Consider the following 25825-nt stretch of genomic DNA (forward strand, 5'->3'; position numbering starts at 1 on the left):
ATGTTTCAATGTAACTTTGATGTGGTTTTAAACAGACCTGGCCCATCTTGCTTCCTTTCTTAATGGGGTTCTGGAAATTGGTAAAAAATTAAACTTTCATTTTAGGAAGACACTCAAGCAGTAAGTTTTATTGTATGCCGCCCAGAGTCACGTTTGTGGGACTGGCAGCTATATAAATTTATAAATAAGTGCTTTTTTACGGGAATGTGGTTTTTTAACTGTGTATGTTTTTTTAAAAGGTATCATGATTACTTTCTGCTAAGGTCTGAATGTTTTACGGTTAGATTGTTGAGGCTTTTTTAAACTTTAGTTCTTGTTTTATTTTATTTGTTGCCTGTAACTCTTCTGGAAACGTGCCCCATTCATGTTGAAAATAAATTAGGTAAATAGTTGCACTTCCTTTCTGTCCTCCCTGTGCTATTAAGTATCCAAGAACATAAATCGATCTACTTTATTTCACTTTAAAACGTCCAAGTAAAATACTAGTCATTTCCTAATCTATTCATACGGATGGAAAAGTGCACCTTTCTGCAACACAGAAATGAGAACTGCACAAATGCAATGTTTAAATATATTGTTTTCACATTCCCCTCCTTTCAAACTCGCTTAACTTTATCACCCAGCCAAATCAGAGTTTCTGCTACAAATCTCAGTCAACGGGTAGCTCGAATTACCGCACTTTTAATTCCCACCGAGTAACACTGGGCTTGCTCCTAAATAAACAGGCGTCAGATTGCACCGCACGCCACCTAATCCTGAGAACCCGCTAACACAGGATCCTTAGCTTTTATTTCTTGTAACCTTTTCTCCAAGGGTGCTTTGCAACCGCGATCGTAACCACAGCCGTGCAACAGGTCATCCTTTTCCAGAGCCGGAGATGCAGCCACGGGAATAAAGCTCTACCTGTTGCAACTCTGCCTGGTGATGCAGCTGTTCATGGATCAGAGCGATCGCTGCTCGCCCCCTCCCACGCCAAAAAGGAGAGGCACGCTAATCCCCAATTTCTTTCTTTTTTTTTGCAAAATTAACACCCGCCTGTTTCCCTTGGCTGGCGGAGCGCGCTCCGCTCTTAAGATAAAAAGGGAACCCACCCGGCTTTCACGCTCCAGCCCAACCCCACCCCTCCCCCTGCCGCCGCCCCCCCCGGTTCTGCAATCTCCTCGTGGCATTATGGGATGAAATAAGATGTAGGTAGAGAAGAGCGAGCGGAGAATGCTACGTCGCTGTGGGACGAGGCTTTGCGGCAACCAATGGCGGCGCGGCGTGGCTGAGCCACTGCAAGGGGTGGGACGCCTATTTCAGCGCTGGGGGGGACGGGGCAGCTCGCCAGAGGAGGCTTGCTGGGGAAGAGGAGAGGAGACGAGAGGAGCGGAGGGCGTCGGCGCTGCTGCTGCTGTTGCTGCCTGCGAGCCCCACTGCCGCCACCGCGCCGAGCGAGCGAGCGACGCCACGCTCCGGACGTCTTGGCTCGCCGGCCGCTGCGCTCCCGTTTTGCACCGGGCAGGAGAGGCGAGAAGCCGCGGGCGCTGGGGCGGGGAGCGCGGCGGGCGCCTTGTGAACCTTGCTGCTGCAGGAGGGGCGCGGAAGAGGCTTCGTGTCGGGGCTTCCAAGGCGAAGGCTTTGCCTACACCGTGAGGGTAAGCGGCCCGCGTGTGCGCGCAGGTCGGGGCTCAGATCTGGGCGCATCGCCTTGCCTTGCGAATAACGTTTGCTGGGCGCGTAGGACCGGATCAGGTGGGAAGGGGGGTGCCAAGCAGCGCTCCGAGCGAGAGAGGCAGGCGGCGGGGGGATGGTGCCGGCGGTCTCTCCTGCGCTCCCGGCTTCGCGCGCGTTATGTTTTGGTCCACGCCCCTCGCTTCGAAAAAAACAGCCCCCGTAACTTCGCCGTCGTGGGGATGGCTGCTTGCAAGTTGGCCCCCTTGAGTAAAGGAGGACGCTCTCCCCCAGGGGAGCCCGGGTGCCCGCCTCCCCCCTCCCCGGCGGCTCCAGAAGCCGCCGCTCCGCTCCGCTACCTGGGGATGCGCTTCGAGGTCTCTGTAGGGCGCCGGGTTGGGGAAGACGGCTCTGCTCGGGGGGGGGAGCCTGTAAGTCATGCTACGCCCCCCCCCCCGCCTCGCAGCTCTCCTGGGCTGGCGATTGGGATCTACCTGTAATTCTAACGTACCTCTAGTTTTAATCTACCTTTAATTTGTGCCCACCTTGGCTGAGATCCATAGATGCTCTTCTGGCCGACTCAGCCTTTCTTTACAGGTACTAAGGGGAGGACTAGCCGCTTTCTTCTCCCTTGACTTGCCTGCCTCCCTCCTCCGCTGCATGGGAGGGGGAAATGGATGGGTACCACTGATCTGAATCTTCCTGGACTCCTTTATCCTGGCCTTCCCCCAACCTTCCCTGTGTCTTGCTAGAGAAATAATGTATCCTATCCCCCCTTTTTTTCTTTTGGGGGTGGGGCAGCAGTTTAACTTGAATCAGCCTTGAGACTTTTTGGGGTGCTGGGAGAAAATCTAGTGGGGTGTCTTCCTCCTTTGAAGGCATAAGGTTGATAGACTATGCCTTGCTTTGAGCTGCAAATGGCAAAGATTAAAAAAAAAACTAAAGGGGAGGGGGAGCTTTATAGAGGTGGTCTCAGAAATTGCCTTGTCATGTGGGAAAAGGTGGAGTAACGTGACCTTATATGGGGGTGTGTGGCTAGGTGGTGGCAGTTCTCTTTGCCGGCTTTTAACCTTGTGTATCCTTCCGCAATCCAGTCCCTTACCCCATGGACACCGAAGAACTGGCATGGATTCTTCTAGAGTAGTGGCTTTGAAATGGGAGGGGGTGTCTCTTTTTTGGCCAAGGTTTTTCATGAGTGAGAGCTGCCTCCTCCTAGCCTGCAGATGGAGTTCCTCTTGGACTGGATCCATGCAAGGGGGGCATTTGGACATTCTGCCCCCCTGGAAAAGCTGCCCATGAGGGAACCTCCCTCGTGCAGCCGTATAATTGACTGTGCAAAAGGATGAGAAAGGTTCCCCCCCTTTTAAAAAGCCTCAGATAAATGGCTGCAACCTTCACTGTGCTGCATTGATAACAAAGTGCAGCATAGCTCTGCAAGTAACTTTTATGGGTGTTCTTTTCCTTGCAGGATTCACCATCTTCTCACTGTGCAGGCAAAATGCTTGTCATGGCAGAAGGACCGTCATGGAGAAAGGTCTCTTCTCTAGGGAGGGTACTGATTAATAGCTCATCCCCTTATTGGGGAGAGGGTTGCATCAAGATCTTCTTGTCAGAGACAAAGCTTTATCCCCACCTTCTTTTGGTGGTGGGAATTCAAAAGGGACCTGGCTGTCTTCCTCCTCTGATTTCCTTTTGCACATATGGCAGTGACTGCACATGTTATTGTGCTGTGCTAGCCTTCTCCAGTCTTGGGGTGCTTCAGGTATTGGACTCTTCAGACCCTGTCACTTTCAGCAGTGGAGTCCTTGGGGTTCTCTGAGCTTGGTTGTTTTCTTGCAGACGTTTCATTACCCGGCTTGCTAACATCTTCACTGCGCTGAAGGTAACATCTTCAGTGCGCTGAAGATGTCACCTAGCCGGATAATGGAACGTCTGCAAGAAAACCACCAAGCTCAGAGAACCCCAAGGACTCCACAATTCAACCCTGAGCTGCATAGATTCTCTTCTATTGGTACTTTCAACAGTGGCATACTGGATGTGAATCCTGGGAACTGAAATCCACTTCCTGGAGGACATCTATATGGAAGGCTTCTATGCTAAGCCCAAATGTGTTGTGATGTATGCACCTTATCCACTTATTGTTTTGGGGTTGGAATTTTGGAAGGTAGCTGGTCCAAATGGCAAAAAAAAAAAATTCTTCTTCTCTCCAGGTCCAGTTTTAGATCACTGAGAGGTTGAGATGGATAATGCTTTAAAGGCAAAGCAGCTGATGCTAGTGGACAGATTTGTGTGGGTATCTGAGGATAGGGAACTGCTGTCCAGCCTTGTTTTGAGCTAGACTATCCCACATAAAGCTTATTTCCCCCAAAAGAGTAACAGCTGAAGTTTGGAGGTGGAATGTGTGTTGGAATGCACCAGGGGACAGATAGGGTACTTGCTCCCTAGATACAGCTGGGAAACTCCTGTCTGGCACTCAGAAGAGCATCTGCTACCTTAAGATTTGCTTGCTGGGTCAGCCAACGAATGCTTTGGTTCCACACAGGACTATTTCTTATTAAAGTAGCATATTGGGAATTTTCCATTACATGGTTAGTGATTTATGGAGTCCTTTTGCTGTTAGTGATCTTTTCTTGGGAGAAGGCCCCTGTTGCTCCTACCCACGAAGGTAGGAGCAATAGAAGGTGAAAAATGAGGCCGAAGACCTTCTACCGAAGAAAAGGCTTTAAAAAACAAAACAAAACCATGAAAATACTAATCAGTGGAAGGCTTGCAGTGAATGTAGCATCTCTTGATGTAAATGCAATTAGCTTATTTTATTCTGTGTAAATGCAAGAATTCAAGCTCAGCCTTGAACTGAAATCACAATCAACACTTTGGAGAATTAGAATCTTGGCCGTGGGTATTAATGTGATGGGCCCTCTTCTTCTTCTTGAATAGCAGTGTTTAATTCTATAACAGCTTCAGATCTTTTTTTGGGTCCATGCCAAGAAGTGAAATTAGCTTAGAATTTGCCCTACCCTCCACAAATAAGCTCTCATTCTTAGGGTACTGGCTTCAATTGGCCAATAGAATGAGCTGGGCGTCTAGCCTTGGGAAAGCCATGGATGGGTGATGGAAACATTGAAACAGGCTAGTGAGTCTTGTTTTCAAGGAATGCAGCACTCAATGGCAAGTTGGCTGGGGAATCCTGGGAGTTGAAATCCTCACCTCTCAAAGTGGCCATGGTTGAGAAACACCGTGCTAGTGTGTGCTCCCATTAGAAATGCAGCCATTCTTTGCTTGAAAATATGTTTTGCACATTTGTAGTTTGACTAGGAAAATTGCAAACTCTTATTGCTGGGCAGAACATGGATCCATTTAGCCAGTTAAGGTTCTGCTCTTAACAGAGAACATGCATTTTTAGGGCTGAGTAACTGAGCAAAGCCACAATTGGGGATCCAGTGGGAATTTTTTGCAGCCAGGGACTGCAGTCTTTTTCTTTATTTACTACTAGGGAGTGGCAGTGTTACCAAGAGGGGATAAAGACAGATATTTTTAGCTGCTTTGCAAATTTGCATGGTGCTTTTTTTTCTTTTTTTAAAGATCCATTAAGCCTTTTGAAAACCTAACTCAATTGTTCTATTGATTGCTAAGGGAAGTTAAAACATGCTATAATGATGAACTGCTGCCAAAATTCAGCAGGTGATCTTCAGCAGGTGATCTTCAGGGACTGCAAAAAGGACATTGGGACTTTTCATTTTGTCTACTGTTGTCATAATCTGGTTTACAATCCCTAATGGCTGTGTTAAGATACCATGCTGTGGCACAAACAGACCACATTATACTTAGAGGAGAGATACGGCAATTGTTTCTTCCTCCAACTCCAATTCCAGGTGATCTCATAGAAAGTTTAGGTGTCTTAAGAGTGGGTACAGGAGCAGAATGCTTTTGGGGAACTCCCTAGTCTGATTTCCACCCTTGGAAAGCCTCCCAAATTGTGGCACTGGGAGGCAAACAGGCTGAACTTTGGTACACTTTTGGGCTCTTTTGGTGAGTCGAGGGTGAAGACTAAAGTTCCCACTCCCATTTCCCTTTTGAATTTTGAGGGAAACTAAAATCGCACTGCTGAAAACAGGCCAGTTAGCTGTTGCATTTAGGTAGCGTGGTCTCAGAGTGCAGGAAGAAAGAAAAGTGTGTGTCTACAAAGACAGCCCTTGTATCTTAATGCTGCAGAATGGTCTTGACTCTGGTTCCAGATAGGCAAGTGCTGTGGCATCTTCTCCAGAAATCCTGTTCTCCAGCTGTGTTAGGATGACAGTTCCCACACATCTGAAAGAGGCAGATGAGGGAAAGATAGTCCACAGGGGAGAGGGTGTAGGACCTTACAGTAATTTTAAGGTTTCTTTGGTGAAAAAAGCTAGGGTGTTGGTTCTGTGGCTTTTGCTTTAATTGCACATTGAATAGGTGGTTGAGAGCATGTGAAACTAGAATCGTTTCCATGCTAATTTAAATGGGCATGGCTTTCACCAAGAATTCCGGGAACTGTAGTTCTGTGGAGTTGCTTGACATTCACCACTCCCAGATCTCCAGCCCGGTATGAAATTGGTTCTTGAGATATAGATTTATAGCTACTTCTCTATGAGCATAGCATAGAGGCTGTAGGGCAGTGTTTCTCAGCCTTGGCAACTTTAAGATGTGTGGACTTCAACTCCCAGAATTCTGCTGGCTGGGGAATTCTGGGAGTTGAAGTCCACACATCTTAAAGTTGCCAAGGTTGGGAAACACTGCTGTAGGGTGTGCCATAATTAGCAGAGAATGTTGATATGTGGACCAGTAATTTATTTACAATCTCTGGCTTAACTGCTGTTTCCTTCTTCGATGGGAACTCTACATCTGTCAATGTGTTGGGAATTTCATCAGTAGACATCCCCCACCTACTCACGGAGCTACAATCTAGTTTCTCTGGATCTGCTTTTAAAAGCTGAAATGTCAGTGTGTTGAGCAGGAGAGAGAGCACCAACTCCATGAATCAAATCCTTCCTAGTCCTGCCATGTCTGCTGCTTAGACAGCTGAGTACAAAGCTACTTTCTGAATAAGTGTGGATAAATAACTATCGATGCCCATGAGCAGCTGTCCACGGACAAACCTGTGCATGATCGAGCTATTTCAGTGGGCAGCACTTGTGCGACTTAGTGTGAGGACCCTAAGCCTTTGGAACTCTAGCTTTTAGCAAGCGTTGGTGAAGTTTCACACACAACCCCATGCTTCACATCCTTGTAAGCAGGTGAACATTAAATCCTGTTTGTGCAGTGCAGTTAGCATTGTGCTTTATTGAAGTGCAAGAGGTGGGAAGATCTCTGCGCTTAGCAGCTTGCAGTCAAGAGTTTCGTGCTGGAGAAGGAAATAGAAATGAGAGTAAATGGGAGTATATTTGTCTCTGGTACATCTTAAGTTCAGATGTAATGAAGGGTATCAACCCAGGTCCTGGGGAAAGTGTCTTTGGAGAATGGTTTGAAGCAAAGTGCTAGGATTAGATAGAGGTTGTTGACTGAGTACTTAGTTTTACATCCTGCCTTTATTTCAGGAGCTCAAGGCTACCTACGTACTGATCCTTCCCCCTGTTTTCCCATATGTGCTAAGCAACGAGCATAGCCGCTGTGCTATTTCAGCAGGATTTTAGAAAATGGAATTGAGTGAGTGGAGATCACAACTAGAAGGATGTGGAGGGAAAAGGAAAAAGTTGGAGTGAACAGAGCTTCTGGATATAGAACAAGGAAGTTCTCCTGCTTATGGAACTAGGTAGGAATCTAGGACAGAGAATCTGAGGGGGGGGGCGATGCAGAAGCCGTCATATTAAAGCGCTTACAAATTAGAAGGGGACAAAAAAGTAATTCCTCAGCAAACCTATAAAGAGGCCTCAGCAGTGTGGAGAATTGGGTTCAATTCATTGAAATAAACCACATTAATCACAAGGTGATAAACCATGCTTTAGCGATCACCATGGCTGGATCTGGACAGTTTCCTAAGCCATAGCAGGCCATAGTACATCATGGCTTAGCATAGGGGTCAGCGGTCTTTCCAGTCTCAGGCATGTTCCCAAAGGGTGGTTCAGTAGCCTTCTGAAATGTTTCAGTCCAGGAACATACTTGCTACTTTATAGTAACTGTCCTTTTACAGAGCATGCGTATTTCTAGGACAACTTGAGATAACGCTGATCTTCGTCTTTGAGATTTGGTAGTCTTGCCTACCTGGATTTTCAGGGTTGAACATTGAGATGCATTTGGCCTTCATTAGCATTAATAGGTCAACTTGGGCGAAGTGATCTTAGTCTTTGCAAGCAACAACCTGACCTGCTTCAGATATTAGTGCTATGAATGAATGACAGAATTGATAAAAGGGAGCACACACTGGCTGTGGGTGTGTCTCTCCTGGCAGTTCAGCAACCTCTATTTAAAGGCAGCATTCTAACATGAAAACTCCACAGGCACTTGCAAGAGAACGAAAAGGCAACCTGTATCATGATGCAAATGTCCACAATTTGCACCAGATGCACCTTGGATTATTTGCACAGTGATGTTATGATGCACGTTATTATTTTATATCATCATGGCTTATTTCAGATGCTTGTGTAGAGCACCGTATGGATTTCAGGCTGGTAAATAAAATAGCTGCTTTGCTTACTGGACAACTTTGCTGTACCCTTTGAACCTCTTGTCTTCCTGCAAATCATCTGATAGGTCCCAAAGACTAGTGGGGGTATAAAATTGGAGATTTCTCTGTGCAGTGAAGTCCTGGTTTGTTTCAACCATTGTTTGTTGAAGTTGGCATATTGAACTAAGCCCCATTGATTTATAAGCCACACTGATTCAGTTTGCATACTTGCTAAATCAAAACCATATTACTGCTTAATGCAATAGGAAGCCCCCTCACTTGCTGAATCTGCATACCTTGCTAACCTAGCATTTTAAACGTATGAATTAATTATGGTATGTTAATCCACAATGAACTTGTTCACGCATTGTGGCATGTGATTAGCTTTTAATATGATAGGTGTGAACCTAGCCAGTATCACCATTCAGGTGAGCTCCCAGAATTCCTAGGTAGACCATGATGGATGGGAATTCCAACAGGCACCAGACTGGTGAAGGCTGATCTAAAGTGCAGGTAGTCCTCGTTATCTGACTGCAATAGGGACCAGAATTTAGGTCGCTAAGCGATTTGGTCATTAAGTGAATTGTTGCATGACTGGAGCTGATTTTATGATCTTTTTATGACAGTCGTTAAGTGAATCCAGCTTCCCCAATGGATGTTTTTTGCTGGAATTTGCTTAACCACGTGATTTATTTAGTGACCGTGGGGATTTGGCTAACGACCATCATAAAAACGTAGCAAATCACAATCACGTGACCGTGGGGCATGGTGCAGCAGTTTGTGACGGCCGTAAGTGCGAGTACAGGTTGTAAAGCACTTTTTCCAAGGCCATTGTAACTCCGAGCCATTGTTAAACGGTCATTAAGCAAGATCTACCTGTATGGTGTATTCTTTGTGGATTAGTGACTTTTCAGATTGGCTTGTGAAGCTGATAGTTGCCTGTGCACTTGTGAGAAATTGTTCCTGTGTTTATTGGGACTGAATTCCTCAGTGACCTCAATGAATAATAGATATATTTGCAGGGATATGGAAGTTTGGCTTCCTCCGCAGAATATCTACAGTTATACATCCTTACCCAGCAGATACAAAACAAGACTGCAATTCCTGGGTGCTTTCTTGGAAGCAGATCTGGGATAGGTTGAATTGTGGCTTAGCCTCCATCTCTGGTTTCTTCCCACAGGTCCATCATGTCTGACAGAAAGGCTGTGATCAAGAATGCTGACATGTCTGAGGACATGCAGCAGGATGCTGTTGACTGTGCCACGCAGGCCATGGAGAAGTACAATATAGAGAAGGATATTGCAGCATACATCAAAAAGGTATGTTTTGGCCTGCCCAGCGCAAGGTGGTAGGGCAGGGTTGGAATAGCCCTACTACAGTGCTGTCCAAAGTTGGCCACTTTAAGATGAGTGGACTTCAACTCCCAGAATTCCCCAGCCAGCCAGGCTGGCTGGAGAATTCTGGGAGTTGAAGTCCACTCATCTTAAAGTGGCCAACTTTGGACAACACTGCCCTACTAGCTTATCTCACCCAGTGCCAGCCAGACACTTCTGGAAAAGCCTGAAGCACGTTTTATAAGCATTTACACTTTTCTGCAGCTGATATAGTTGATTTAGAAGGTTCTCCCTGGTTGTTATAAAAGTGAAGTTCACCCATCGCAAGCTGTGATTTCCTTAGGCAAGGAATCCTACAGTAAACCAGTGTTTTTCAAACTTGGCAACTTTTAAGATGTGTGGGCTGGGGGAATTCTGGGAGTTGAAGTCCACACATCTTAAAAGTTGCCAAGTTTGAATTGGCCTGTCTAATTCTGTGTGCGCTGTTGATAGCAGATTTCAGACAAGAGTTTCTTCCCTGGAGATACCAGGAATCAAACTAGGGACCTTCTCCCTAGAAAGCAAATGCTTTATCTGGGTCTGTCTCTGAATTGGAAGGCTTAATGTTGTGTTCTACTTTTAATGTTTTTTTTTAATTCAAAGTTGTTCAATAAAACAAAGGGAAACATTAAAAGGCCATAGTTTTTTTTAAGTGATTCTTTCTACTGGAACATGATCTAAAAGAATTGTTAAAACCTTTTTGGAAGAGTGAATGTGCTAATGGATTGGGGAACAAGGATAACTTTAGGTGCAGTTAACTGCCTCTCTCTATAGATTTGGAAAAGAAATTGAACAAGGAATGACCTCAGGGTATGGGGGGAAAAAACTGGAAATGGGTGTGTAGAAGGGCCAGGACTGCATTAGTAAAGAATAGTGTACCAGATTTAAAAAAAGAAAAATCAGGCGAGTCTCTGTCTGCAAATTGCTAATCCCTTTTACAAAACCTTCATTCTAGGAAGAGCACAGAAGTTAAAACTGATTTCACACAGAACTGAATCATTGTTTGTTTAACTGTGATTGTGGCATAGGTTACTATTGGCTGGGATTTACATATACTAAACCAAAAATCATGATTTCTAGATCACAGTGTTTGGACTCAGGCAATATGTGAAATTGAAACCAGCCATAATTTGGCTTAGAGCAGTGTTTCTCAACCTGGCGACTTGAAGCTGTGTGGACTTCAACTCCCAGAATTCCTCAGCTAGCAGTCTCCAATTCTTCAGCAGGAATTGGCTGGAGAATTCACCATGGCTGGCTGGAGAATTCTGGGAGTTGAAGTCCACACGTCTTAAGTTGCCAGGTTGAGAATCACTGGCTTAGAGCGATGTATTAATTTAACTCATGAAATTCACTTTATGAACCAATGATGCATATTTTTTTAAATGAACATATGCCTGATTAAATGGAAAAGGTGGCACTCTAAATATTTATGTGGTGCATCTATTTTATAGCACTTGTAAGTGCAACAATTTTCCCATGTGTTGCAAAATTGTGCCTAAATAAAAAGGATAGAAGATGCTTAAGACTCTTCATTCAAAATATAAAGTCAGAGTCGTAGCCAAGGTGTGAGATGTTTGCTCCAAAGAGTTGTTAAGCCTTTCTATGTGTTTGAGGCCTTCTCTGTGAATATTTAAACCCTTAAAAGCCCCCAGTCCCTCTACGCTTGGAGAGAAGAAACATTACATTGGCAGGGTTCTGCTCAGTAGAGTCCTTATAAGTACTAGTTGCTGTTCAGGCCTAGATATCTGGTTACACATCAGACTAACTTTTCACCCTATGAAAAATAAAACCGTGTATTTAAATGTTAATGCATCAAGGTGATTTAGCCAGCCTCTCCTCTCTCTCAGGCAACTTACCCTGTCTAGGCCTCATTTCTGAGGCCCCCAGATTGCTTAAAAATGTGGCACTGGCCTTTTTTTGCAGCAGGAGTCTTTTGCAAACTCTCTAATACAAATTCCAAAATGGGATTGATCCCTGCTCAGGAATGATAGGCGTCCGATGGCCCTGTTGAATTGGCGTTATTGCCTTACTGTACTCCTTACCCACCCACCCCCCCATGTCAGAAGCGGCTCCTGATAATCAGACGGCTGGTTGCCTCCACTACAGTGCTAGAGGATGACGCGTCACTGGAGTCGTGCTTTGTTCCTTTGGAGTTGGCGGAGCAGAATGAAGTGTATCGTGGAGTGGAACCTTTATTACTCCAGTTGTGTTCTGAGCTTAGGGATGGTCAGATCTTCCAGAGACAGGAACTTGATGAATACCTATAAGTTCTGTGCAGTTGCTCTTAAAGGGTTTTTTATGAAGCCTGTAACTTGATCAAATCACGGTGGAATAAGGAATGGGGGGGGGGGCGGTGGGGAACGGTCATGCATATTTAATTATTTCAAGGAGAAGCAGAAGTAAAAATACTATTTAAAATGTGGGTTTGGGGTGAGAAGTTGTTTGACGTGCTATGGGTTAGTGCAACGTGAACTCAGTTTGTGGAGAATTCACACCGGTCAGGGAAAACACTGATGCATTAAATGGAAAAGGGATGTAAATTTCCTGAGAAACTGTGGTAGATGGAAAGGAGGGGAATATCTAGTCCCTTGATACCTAGGATTCAAAGGGGGCGATTAACCTGATAAAGAATACAGTGTCTGAACTAATGGGTGTGCTTCTCATGTATGATACAACTTATAGGTCATGCAGTGTGAGATTTTACCCTGTAAAGTATTGAATGATCAGAGGCAGGCAGCTGGGTGTTAAATCTTTGGGGTTTCCACCTCCCCTTAGCCTACCCATCTTCCCAGGGCAAGGGATTGTGGGAATTGCAGCCAACAATATTTGAAGCATTGTCCAAGAAAGGTGTAGTCAAGAAAAACATTCAATTCATAAATTGAAGAAATAAAGAAAAATAGAGTTGGTGCAATCACGCCATAAGGCAATCACACCCTAGGTTTTCAATAATATCCTTGGATCATACTAAATGTCATTTGGTTGACTCTAGAGGTGGCCCCAAAGACTTTCTAAAAGTGTTTATGGGGCAGAGGGAGCCCAGATCTGCTTGTATTTTTTACCAAGAAAACCACATGGATAAGAAATTTAAAACAATTGACAATTTATGGAGAAAAAGTATCTGTGTGGTTGCTAAGAGTTGACATCAACTTGATGGCACGTGATCAGTGCAATGCAGATAAAACAGTGATGGACCTCCCACCACCTCAAACAGTGGTGGCTGCCGCTTTGACTTTTTTCAGTCACCCCCACAGAGGCCTTTGCCCAGGGGTAGTACAAAAAGTCAAGATGGTGGCCTCTACTGTGCGGTTAAAGCCGTGCGCCATTCCTACTTGCGTGGCAGGGCCTCCATTGCCTCTGTTCTGGCTTTTTCAGCCGCCATGTTGACTTTTCCTCCCCTAAGAGCAAGGCCTGGTGAGCGTACAAAATGCTTTGCCTGTTGAAGATGCTGCAAAGTCACTGATTTTCGCCTTTCCTTCCCGCTTTTGCTTATTCCTCAGGAATTTGACAAGAAATACAACCCCACTTGGCACTGCATTGTGGGCAGGAACTTCGGCAGCTACGTAACGCATGAGACGAAGCACTTCATTTACTTCTACTTGGGCCAAGTGGCAATTCTCCTCTTCAAATCCGGCTAGGGGGCAGGCGTGGGCCTGTGGGGGTCACGGCTGGTGAGGAACACGGACTGTAGTGCACTAAAAGCAGGAGCCCCGGCTTCTTTAACCATGGCTGCACCACTGCATGGACTCAATACTATATTTAATGTGTATATGTTGCCGTAAAACACCTACAATTCTCGTTTCTTTCTCTGTTTTGGGGGGATTGCCTAGGAGAAGAAAGGCAGCATATTTTCCCCTCTTTTTCTTCTTTTTTTTCCCTTTTATGTTCCTGCTTCTTATTTTTCTGTTCTTTTGCACTAGGAGAACTGTAAAATGCTTCAACAATGGCCTTTAAGTGAGAAGAAGAAATAAATAAAACAAGAAACTTCAATTCCACAAAATAAATCTTTGGGTTTAACTTTCTTGCAGAAGGCTTAAAGCCTAACGTAACAGAGAGAAAAAAAACAGCGTCAAGTGTAGAATCTATGTAAAAGTTACTAAATAATTTTTAAATTCTTGTCAGGCTTCCTCTTCCCGAGATGTCATTATTCTCCCATGAAGTCGCCTTAGCTCTAAACGAGGTGGTTGGAGGCAGCGCTGGGCGTGTCTGCGTATCTGTGTTGTCTTGACCCAGCTTTTTGGGATTCACCAGGGCTGCCTCCAGCACAAATCTATATAAATATGAATAAATAAATAAATAAAACCGAGCAAGCCAAGCTGCTTCTGATTTGCAAAATGCTCGGTATCCTCTTGAGGAGACGGCTGTCGGAATCGGCTGGCCTGGTCTCTCCCACATTCCTGTATTGGCACTTCCAAAGCCTTTTCAAACGAAAGATGTCTAGTCTTGTATGTCCAAGAAGATGTCATGATGCCCAGTGGATGTGATCAGGATTTTCTATGCCCCCGTTTTGAGTCAGTACGGTATTGCCTTATTGTAGCTCACGTCCTCTTGTTGTGCAGGGCAGATCTGTCTGAAATCAGTGGCTTAAATGTTGCTGTGCTTTAAATGTCTCCAGTAAAGATGGATAGACCTTCATCTGTTAGAGGCTGAACCCCAGTCTCTCTTCGGTGGGCTTTCTACTCTGATCCCCTCCTGACCCTACAAGAAGAGGGTCCTCAGGAGCAGCTGTGTACCTAACCAGCTCCTGAAGGTGCAAGAAAAGGTCTCCCCTGGGCTTCCTTGGCCTCCTTAGTCTATGGTTGTACAGGTAATATTTTAAGTTCTGTTGCAACAATAAAAATAAAGTGGGATTGTTTCTTCCTTTTGCAAAGGTTACGTGTGAAATGCAGTGATAGCTTTAACATCTTGGGTTGCTTTTTGAAGTTAAAAGAGCCTAGACATTCTTTTTGGGGGTGGGGTGGGGTGGGGAAAGCAGGTCCCTCTTTTGAAAGCAAAGTGGTGCGAAGAAGCAAGACGACTTTATTGAAGGAGCACTCTAACTCCCGGGTTCAAAATGTGAGGATACGGCCCCAGTCTTTCCATTCTGTACCTGGGGTTAGCGGTAAGAGAAATACGGCAGTCTCCCCTCACTTATGGGGTGCGTGTGTGTGAAAGAAGACTGACCCAAACCACTTCTCCGAAAAGAAAAACCGGCACTGTGTGTCGAATCCAAAGTATGCCAAAAATCACAGGCTCTTTGTTAGAACTGTTGGGTGAAATAAAACAAATGTCAAGGTTGGAATAGCTGTTGTGTTCAATGTTGACTGATATTCTTACATCTAAGGGGGCAGTGGCAAAGTGCCTGGGGTTCAACGGGGCACCTGGGTCACCATCATACAGAAAACTTCATCCTTGATCGGAAAAAGAAGACTCTCTGTTTCTTTAATTCTGTGCATGAGTCTGTGAATAAGCTCACTTCATGGAGCGTGAGAATGAACGTTCCCATCTTAACAGCAGTTGCTCAGACTAACCCTTTTTATTTTTCAAAAACATTAAAACCGAACTGACACATTTAAGACCGGTGTTGACTTTTGTTCTTGGGGGTGGGTTGGGGGAGGATCTTCACGTACCGAACTTAGGTATTGTTTGGGGAGGGGGTCAGGTACTCCTAATTTGGTTATGACTCGGTTTATGCAAAAGCTGTTTGTTTGGCATGTTGTGGGAAGCCCGTCATTGTGGCTTGTAAACCAGCATTTATACCAGCAGTACAAACTTTACAGCCTCACCTTCACGCTTAAATAGTGACACCCCCCATTAAAGCTGGCTTGATATAGTACCTCACATCCAGTGCTGAGCCAAAACGGATCCTTACTCTGCAAGTACAAAAGAATTGGCAGGATGCAAACAGAATAAACTGATTCTGAGTTCAGACAATTCCAAGACAGAATTTGTTATGCCATGGTTACAAATGGATTTGTCATTACTTTTCTTGATCTGGATTTGCATATTGATTTCTGCCAACATCAAAACCAAATCACCATTGTAAAAGTCTATTTCTCCTAGCCCACAGCCTAAAACTAACCACTGCCTGGGTTTATGTTATACCGGGCCACAAACCAGCTATCAATGGTTTAACGTAATGCGCAAGTCCACCCTATGACTTGGGATAATATGGAAACATGACCATAAATTGGTTTGGGTGTGGGGTCCAAAAGCACATGTCGAGCTGAACTTCTACAGTGAGGTTTCAGACTGCTAAGGAGCTGTGTATCTTTGGGGCAATTTTGTGTCCTTTTTAAAAAGCCCTTGAACACAGTGATCAAGTACTGAAAATTTTAAAGTTAACTACAAAAGGAAAAAATGCTATATAATTTGGAAGTACATAAATATTTGCCAACTTAAGGAAAATTGCAGATTGAAATTCTTTTTAATTCCTGTTAACATTCTTTATATCCTATCTTTGAGGATCATAGTCCTCGCAAAGAGGCAATACGAACAACCTTTAAAGTAATTGCTGCATTTTTATTTGCAAGCATCGGGGCAGGACAACTGGCAGCTAAGATGGTTTCTTGGAGCCACAGTATTCCCCATTATGACCACAGTACCCGAACAAAAGAAATTCCGTTTCTGATAGAATATTTGTCATCTCTCCTGTTTTGTATATTGGCCTTCCAAATCTTTTGGGACCTCCCTGAATTCCACCCAACACAGCATCTTTCTAAGAGAAAAGTTGTAGAATTCATCTGAAATAGCAAGTTGCATTTTGGAGAAACATTGTGAAGACCGCAACTTTTTTCCAGATTTGCTTTTGAGAATGCTGGGAGTCCTATTCCAAAAGTGAGCCAGGAGGAAGTGGGTTGAGCTAGCAAAAAAAAATTTTTTTTTAATTTATTGAACTGTGTTCATTTAATCCTTATATATTAATTATTTTCCATATTAAAAAAAAGTTAGTGGCAACCTTTGGAAAGACTGGGGGGAGGCTATGGCCATTGGTTTTAGCTTAGTCCATTTTGGCTGAGTTGTCCCAACTTTGGAGGACAATGGTTCCCCATTACTAATTTAATAAAAATGCAGGTGAGGGCAACTAGGAAGCTATATATGAGTTTTGGGAGTCTGATCTTTGAGGATGAATCCCTGCTTTTGGGGAAGGGAAGTGCTAATCCCAAAATAAAGGACTCATCCCATGGCCTTCCAGATGTTGGAGAGATGAACTCTCAGGAGCCCTGGTCAGCACGGTGGTAGGGATCATGCTGGAAATGGCTGCTCTGTAAGATCAGGAGGGCTACAGCATCACAGCTCTTCCTGGCACAAGAAGACGGTCCTCTGCTTAGAGAAAAAAAAATTGGAAGAATGGAGAGAAGACAATCAAGGCCTGTTGACAGGAGAAAAATTGTTCCAAGGTCCTTGACAAAGATAATGACAGGGGCCTCCATGGGGGAGGGTCAGAAAAGTCAAGATGGTTGCATGATCAAAATTTTGCTCCTTTTTTACAGACATAAAAAGGATGGGGTTTCAACTGGGCTGCCATGGCCACCATCTTGACTTCTGACCCTCCACCCCCACCCCCGAGATGCTTCTGAATATGGAGCAGGCATGAACAGTCAACTTTGGTTACCACTGAGCTACAAAGCTATCTTGGTAACAGTCTTACTCCTTCCAACCAAACGGAAGGTTGGAGAGAAATTCTGGGAAGGGGGTCAGGACTCTATGCTTCCCCCTGCTGAAATCTGCAGCTCAGATATAGTGACTAGGCCCAGAACATTGGAAAAACATCTGGGAGATACTAGATTGTTTGGCCCACTCTTGTTCACCCAAACCTAGAAGACTGACCACGGTCTGACTGAATTATTTCAAACTACAGCAGATAACACCCATTGTTCAATACTCCTCCCAAGAAACAACATTTCCTTCACATAGCAAGCCAGCACCTCAGGGACATAAGAAGCTCCTTTATAATGGCTGAGTTCATGTGCTATGCTTAACCATAGGTAACCGAACTGACTATGAATTCACAAAACGTGCTGAATTGTAAAGGAACCCAACTGGCTGGTTCATCAGTGTCTTCATGGTGGTTCAAGCATGGGCTCAGATTCTCTGTCCTGATAGCTCAGGGACAAGCATTTTGGGTCCGGCCTTCACCCACACCCACAATGGATCCAGAAGATGGGTTTATAATGGTTATACTCCAACACCTTGAGATGGTATCACCTAGGGATGATATAGTAGTGCCTTTCTCAGCCCTTCTGAAAATTCCCAGGACCGAAACAAGAACTTCTGCATCAGATCCCACCTACTACTACTAAACTAAGCAGGAAATCTGTGGAAGTGGGTTAAACATTTCAAGATGGTGACCATGACTGTGCAGTCAAAGTCTCACCCCTTTCTACATGCATTGCAGGTAAAAAAGAGGAAGGGTTTTGACCAGGTGGTTGTCACCATCTTGACTTTTTTGACTCTCCCTGTGGATACTCCACTAGCTTTAAAAAACAGCTAAACTAAAATTCTGTCCTTTGATGCGCTAATATTTTAGATGTTGTGCAGAAGAAACAAAAGATACACACCTAAGAATGCAATTCCATGTCACGGTAAAAAGATGACTTGCAGAATTCTTTTTTTTAAACATTAGTGTTTTTTCCCCCAAGAAATGTTTTTAAAAAGTTTTAAGCCTCTGTTGGTAAAGGAATTTAAAGCTGACCTTGGGGAAGGAGCAAATTGTTAAGGAGGGACGAGAGACTACATTGTACAAAAATAGAAGGAAGGGTGAGAAAGAAACTGGAAAGAACCCAGCCTTGATTTTGTTTCGTATAAGATGAGACAGAGAGAAACTTGGACAGGCTTTCAAGTTGCTTTTATTATACCTTACAACAATAAAGTAGTATTTCTGGAAGCCCTATGGTGTCTGGTATCCAACCACATTTTTTCATTAAATGTGTATGCTGTTAAAAAAGCAGATCATGCAGGATCATCAGCCAGCAGTTTCCAACATTTGGTGGGGTGGTGGCCTCATCTGGAATTTTGAAAACATGTCTCTGAGACTGCCTGAGTAGGCGGCTGGTTACAAAACACTCATTTATTAAGAGCAGTGTTTCTCAACCTTGGCAACTTTAAGATAGGTGGACCTCAACTCCCAGAGTTCCCCAGCCAGCATGCTGGCTGGGGAATTCTGGGAGTTGAAGTCCACCTATTTTAAAGTTGCTAAGGTTGAGGAACACTGATCAAGAGGCAAATGGGAAATTGCTCCCTAGCAGCAAGTCTACTGTCAGCCCCTCTAGGTAGACCAGACCCAAAACTCCACTCCACAGGAAGGCTAAAACTATTTTTATTGAGATGGGCTGCAATAACAGAATCTTGCAAGTCTTGATTGTGCTGTCCCTCCTCCCCCTTCTTATATTCCAGTGAATCAGGGAGGTGTCTGTCTGAGGCCCTTCCAAATGATATCTCATTGTTCTGGACTTAAAAAGGTTTCGGCCCCTCTTGCTTAGGTAACGGTTCCTGCATATCTCCACCAAGGCCATCTTCCGTACTCTCTACACCAGTGTTTCTCAACCACTTTAAGATGTGTGGACTTCAACCCCTGGAATTCCCCAGCCACCGGTCACAACATGGATGGTGTTGACGAAATTGACAGCATTGATTCGTGACAAGACATTGTGTAATTTTAATACTATCTGGAAACTTTCTGGGGACTTTTTGCGAGTTACTGAAAAAAATGAAGTTTTGTCGTATGGATTCGATGATTCGAAATAATATGGATTAATAGAAATAATGGAAGTTGTTTTTTAAACTTAGAGTAAGAGTTGGATGTATATTGTTACTTATATCTGTTGTGAGAAGGGTCGGAAGTCAATTTTTTCTTTTTGCTCTTTCTTTTCCCTTTTCACACTTTTAATCTTTACTATTTTCACTCTTTTCAACTTTCCTTTTCTTCTTTTTCTTAATATTAGTTCTTGTTCGTTTTTATTGTTTTTTCTCAACATGTAATAAAGTTATAAAAAAAACAACCACCTTTAAGATGTGTGGACTTCAAGTCCCAGAATTCCCCAGCCAGCATGCTTTAAGATGTATGGAAGTTGGGGAATTCTGGGAGTTGAAGTCCACACATCTTAAAGTTGCTGAGGTTGAGAAACACTGCTCCACCCAGCTGCCCCAAGACAAAAGCCACACCTAAAAGGTGACTCCCAGTGTGCACTGGGCTTTCAATCATTTGGGACAGGTCCATGAACTCCTGAGCCATCGCCAGGCACAAGTTGAAATCCCCAAGAACGAACAGCCTCCCTGTTTCCACAGCCGACTCATCAAAGGAACTCAGTTGTTAACGGGACTATTCTCTGTGTACTTAACAATTTTCTCCTCCAGATTCATTAAAAGTTCTCACTCAGCAGCAGCTTTTAGAGACACTCTACGGGGTACACCCAGTGGGGTGCATGTTTTAGGGTATTAGACGAGGAGCAAATTGACCTGGATTGAAATTTTCACCCAGCCACTGAATTCACTGGTGATTTGGAGCTCAGCACTAAAATTCAGAATAATTTGCATGTGGCTCTGAGCTTCCTCGGGATCACAAAAGAACATCACAATTCTTTTTCGCTCCCTTTTTTGCTTTTTCCCTTTTATTATATTTTATGGCAAGATTACAAAAATAAACAACCAAATAAACAGAATGCAAAGATGCAAAAGGTAACAGGTCTAAATTTTATTTTGTTGAGTCTGTTGGTTTCTTCAAGACCTTTGATGAAAGAAACTCTGATCTAACCCAGTTGTTTCTGATCCTGGACAGATAGAAACCCCAGCCTTTTCTGGAGCCTTTGTTCTTATGGAAAGCTCCTTCCAACCCTATGAAAGTGGATTAGTTATTATTTAAAATATGTTTATATTGCTTTTAGGGGAAAAACAAAAAGAGCCCTCCCCTCAAACCAATCCTTGGGGTCATTTGCACGTATAGCTGTAGCCCCCTGTGTTATAAGGAAAATGCATGCACGCAGAATTCTATATTAAATTTGTGGCATACAGCTGCATTTTGTACAATGCAGGAAGTGTTTGCAAAAAAATCCCTGCAAACTAGCTATGTTTTGTTGAGAGCAGTGATACAGCCCTTTGATAGGACACCTGATTTGCACCGTAGATGTAATTCCAAGCATCTCAAAGGAAGGCTGAGAAACCTTGATGCCTCTGAAAAGCCATTGCTACACTGTATTGGCCTGAAACATCTGGCTAGTCTACATCTACCCCCAGACTTACCTGCAGCTGCAGCACGCAGATAAATCATGAAAAAATGGTGATCAAGAAGAGACTCAGCTACAGACAGTCCTTGTTATTCACAGATCCATGTTTGCGAATTTGCTCATTCGCAAAAATGTTTTTGTCACCCCCACATCAGTACTCGTGGCACTGTTGCGCTTGTTCGTGGACAAGTGGAGCAGCAAAACATTGGATTTGCACAACGCGCATGTTCCCAGCTGAGGTTTCAGCCTTCACTAATTCAGTATTCGTGGCATTTTCAGAGAATGTAACTACCGCGAATAATGAGAATTGCCTGTATTATTTTTCTCCCACGGCCTCTTTTCTGGGAGCAAGATTAAAAACTCCTCCTCCTCCTCCTCCTCCCCTCCCCTTCCCTAAGCTGCATACTTTTTTTTAACCATAAGGCAATGTGAAGAAGCAATCACAGCATGCAACAATTTCTATTATGATAATAATGGTAAAACCCCGAGAAGAATGTTCCATCTCCCTGATGAGCTGATTGGCCTTAATTAAGCCAGTGAGCAATTCATATGAGCAGCTGATCTTGTGGTCCTTGGGCGACACATTGGGAGGCGCGTGGTTTCTTTCGCTTCGCTGCGATAGGGTGCCCAGGTTGCTATCCCCGGGGTTCCCAGTGGCAATGCTTTAATCTTCTAGCTATTTTCATTGCCCTTTGGGGCTAATGAAGATGGCAAGGCTCTTTTGGAAAGGCAGCAGTGGGTTCGGGGGGCCTTCCCCTTCCTTCCCACTGTAACGTTCAATGCGGCATACACCACAACACTGGTTAGAGCACATCTAGAATTACTTGATGTGGTCCTCAGACTATGGGCATATATGCGAGAGATGGTGGGGAAGCTGGAGAAGGAATGACAAGGAGATTAGACATAAACAATCAAAAGATAGAAGGTGAGTCTCCTGGCAGCTTATTTCAGCAACTCAGACCAGGTGACTAGAAACCTGGGAAGAAACGTTTCAGATCATCCAAAGAGATTCCACCTTATCTCCTAAATGGCAACTTAGCCCAGGTGGACAGAAGCTGGGAAGAAGCGTTTCAAAGCATTCCAAGAATCTCCACCTTAATGAACTCCCTAGAAAGGAGGGTGGGAGATCCCTCTGGCTGTTTCCAAAACTTTGCCTGCACCCCACACCTAGCATTAAAGAGACCTGACTGCGATCTGTGTCGTTCTTGCTTCCCAGCTGGGTGGGGTTTGACAGTCTATGGGTGCGCATATAGAGGTGCATGCCTGCCAACGGCTGTGCTGAACGACAAGCTTCTCCACACAGCCCCTTCTCCTAGGCAATAAGACGTCAACACAAGGTGGGCATCTGTGAACGATGGAGGTGGGCAGCGTTTTCTGAGCGGCTTAGGCTTTTACAGAAGAAACTTCCCTGCCAGGCTGAACACTAAGCAATTAGCTTCCAAAGCAATTGTCTTGCACGCGCTCACTTATCCACAACATGTACAAGGAAAGCAGGGAGCAGTTTTTGCATGAGAAACGCAGCCATTCCCCTTGTCGGATTTAATCCCCCACCTCCCGCCTTCCTTTCTTCCCCCTTTCCCCTTCTCCTTCCCTCTCTTTGATGCCTAGTTGGATTCCAGCCTGAATTCCTGCTTCAAAATAACTGTAATTATCTCTAATTGCCATGATTATTTCAGGTTTTTTAGTATGCAAGGGGAGCAAAAATTGGTGAGTGTTCTTTATCCACTTGGGTGCCAGAAATTTGCAGCTAAATAGCTCAGATTGAGAAGTGTGTGTGTGAGAGAGTGTGTGTCTGTGAGTGGGAGAAGATTATACAAATCTGTCAATGCAGCCAACTGATGTTTAGGTTAGAAAAAGCTTTTTTTTCCTTGATCAGATAGGAAAACAGGTGTATTCCGCTTCTCTTACAGCAGGGTAAAAACTCTATAGTCCATGGGCCACAAGCGGGTCACAGAGCCTCTGCATCTGGCCCATAGAAGCCCCTCTTTTCCGCTGGAGATTCATCCTTCCTGTTATTTTTTCCCTTTAAGACCAAAAAAGCAGACAGGGGCAACTTTTGCCCTACAAAGAACTAACCCCAATTATTGAAATTCCCCCATTGCAGAACCCTTGCAGGAAGAGTAATAAAAAGAGTAGGATAATAGAATATTAAAAAAGTATAATGGATTCCCCAGGGGCATCTTTGGAGGGGGGTCAAAAGAGTCAAGATGGCAGCTGCAACTACATAATAGAAGCCCCAACCCTTTTACCATGCATGCAAAAAGGGGCGGGGCTTTGATCACATGGTAACTTCCGCCATCTTTGATTTTTTTTACCCCCCTGTGGAATCCCTTGTGTCCTCCCCCCCATCCCAGTTCTGATCCCCTAAATATAATCCCTCCCCATTCCAGGTATGAAATCCAAATTTTGAAATACTGATTTTAAGCCGGTCATCCCAGGCTCAGCTGCTGGCCTCATCTGGCCAATGCGTTGTCTATGGAGGAGCACACGCAACAATTAGTTTATGGCTCTGTTCATACAATGTTGCTTAATCAGAGCAGGAGAAGTTGTGAGAGCTACATTGGCACAATGTATTAACCCTGGTTAGGGTTTGGTTGTGATGAGCGGGTGGGTGTGTGGCTTAGAGCTGCACAAATTGCATCCGTTCGGCTAGATTGAAGGACCGTGTACTGCGTGAACATAGAAAATGGGTTACAGTGGTACCTCGGTTCACGAACTTAATTCGTTCCACGATTCTGATCGCAAACCGAATTGGTCGCCAACCGAATCAAATTTCCCCATAAGGTTCAATGTAAATAAGGTTAATCCGTTCTGACCCCTACGAACGTGGTCATGAACCGAATTGGTCGCCAACCAAATCAAATTTCCTCATAAGGTTCAATGTAAATAAGGTTAATCCGTTCTGAACCATGTTTTTTTTTTTAACCACAAAAATATGAAACAAAGTACAGGCGATCTCACCTAGAGGAAGCTACGACCAGGTGTCAGAGCAGGGAAGATGGCCGCGGGTCGTGTTCGTCACCCGATGCGGAGTTCACAAATGGAAGCAAAATTTTGCGAACACTGCTGTTCGTGAACCGAGTTGTTCGTGAACAGAAGCGTTTGTGAACCGAGGTATTACTGTACTTCAGCAAGCAGGTTAAGCCAACACCGAGCCACCCTCAAACCATCACTGACTGCAGGGTTGTTGTGACATCTCAACCCAAAGTCTTTTCCTCTTTCCCTCGGGATGCCAGAACGGGCTTGGCATCTTTTACATGCAAACCAGCCAGGAGTGTCCGCAGGGTATGGTCAAGAAAGTCAAGGGGGCAGTTGTGATGGTGTGATCAACATAAACATCTCTTGTTTATGTGTGTTGCACTTCCTACATGATGATCGATCTACTGTAGAAATCAAGCCGTGAATAGGCGGAATCAGTCAGGGCTGGGTTCAGGCATCCTGCCAAACCAGGGGCTGCTTAAACGTGGTTGAATAAACCAGGGCTGTGGAGTCGGCACATAAAACCTTTGACTCCGACTCTGACTCCTTTATTCGTGATACCGCTGACTCCGACTCCTTTAATTATATGTTGATATAGGAAATAAATTATAAAGATACTAATTCTAATTTCCAAAATATGTTATATTTTGAAATTTGCAGAGAACTTGAAATTAAAATATATCCTGAAAAAATAGGTTAATTAATTAATTAATTAATTAATATTTCAAATTTAGATACCGCCCATCTCACGAAGAGGTGACTCTGGGCGGTTCACAATAAAACCACAGATAATCAAATCATTATCTATGAAATAGGAACTTTTAACATATTATACTATTTATATTATTATATACAATTTAAATTTATCAGGAGTCAGAGTCGGTACGTTTTTACCAGCTCCGACTCCCACTCCAGTAACCCAAGAATGGCTTCCGACTCCAACTCCAGAACTCCGACTCTGACTCCACAGCCCTGGAATAAACTGCAGTTGGTTTGATCACATTGAGTCGGGAGCAAAGAAATCACAAGGGTGGTTTGGTCTGTGACTCCATCCAAGGATAAAATTGCAACTGCTGCCGAAAGTCACAATCATTTTCTGCAAGGGGGAGATAGTGATCCAAGAACCAACACGGACCACTTTAAGGCAGCGTTTCTCAGCCTTGGCAACTTTAAGATGTGTGGACTTCAACTCGCAGAATTCTGGGAGTTGAAGTCCACACATCTTAAAGTTGCCAAGGCTGAGAAACGCTGCCTCAAAGGACATCAAAGTGGGTCAGTTGATGGGGATGGGGGAAAGCCTGGCCCAGGACGATGCTTACAAATTGACTGCCAAGCAAGAATGGTGCCCTCTAAGATCTGAGATGGGCATGGATGTGTAGAAGGGGTCTTTGAGACCCTCCAGTCCAACCTCTTGCTTTGATTAGCATTAGTGTTAAAGCTTCCCAGACAGATGGTTGTCAAGTCTCTGCTTGAATACATTAAACGAAGGGGGGCTGACCACCTCTCTGGGTCATTGGTTCCACTCTCAAACCACTCTTGGTATTAGGATTTCCCCCCCTAACATTCAATCAGAATCTGCCTTCTTGTCACCTTGTATCCTATAGTCCATGTCCTCCATTCTGGAACAAGCCATGATCTTCCATGTGACACCCTTTCAGGTATATATCTCCATATTCCTTCTCAGGCATTTTTCAAGGCAAAACACGCCCAGCTCCTTCTATCTCGCATTGTGCAATTAGTTTCCACTCCCTCAGTCATCTTCACTGTTCTTCTCTGAACCTGTTTCAATTTCTTTGAAACCTCCTTTAAGCGTGGGTTGTGTTGTCCAGGAGTAGATGCCCCTGAAATCTGACCCAAGAATGAAATTATTACTATCAGTGATTTGGAAACAATGTTTCTGTTGATACAGCCCAAAATTGCATTTACCTTCTTTGCAGACACAATCACACTGCTGGCTCATAATCTGTTTGCAATTAGCTTCTACTCTCAGA

General features: G+C 44.3%; 1 protein-coding gene across 1 annotated transcript; it reads left to right on the forward strand.

The window, feature by feature from the left end:
* The first annotated feature begins 1317 nt into the window (after window positions 1-1317).
* DYNLL2 (dynein light chain LC8-type 2) lies at window positions 1318-15209 on the forward strand. Its single transcript, XM_007426836.3, has 3 exons — window positions 1318-1637; window positions 9465-9603; window positions 13155-15209. Exons 2-3 carry the CDS (start codon window positions 9472-9474, stop codon window positions 13290-13292), a joined length of 270 nt encoding a protein of 89 aa, XP_007426898.1. The 5' UTR covers window positions 1318-1637; window positions 9465-9471; the 3' UTR covers window positions 13293-15209.
* The last annotated feature ends 10616 nt before the right edge of the window (window positions 15210-25825 follow it).

The sequence above is a fragment of the Python bivittatus genome, unplaced genomic scaffold, assembly GCF_059951505.1.
Source record: "Python bivittatus isolate LINGU-HERP-01145 unplaced genomic scaffold, Pbiv_v1 ctg000690_np1212, whole genome shotgun sequence".
NCBI classification, from domain to species: Eukaryota; Metazoa; Chordata; class Lepidosauria; order Squamata; family Pythonidae; genus Python; species Python bivittatus.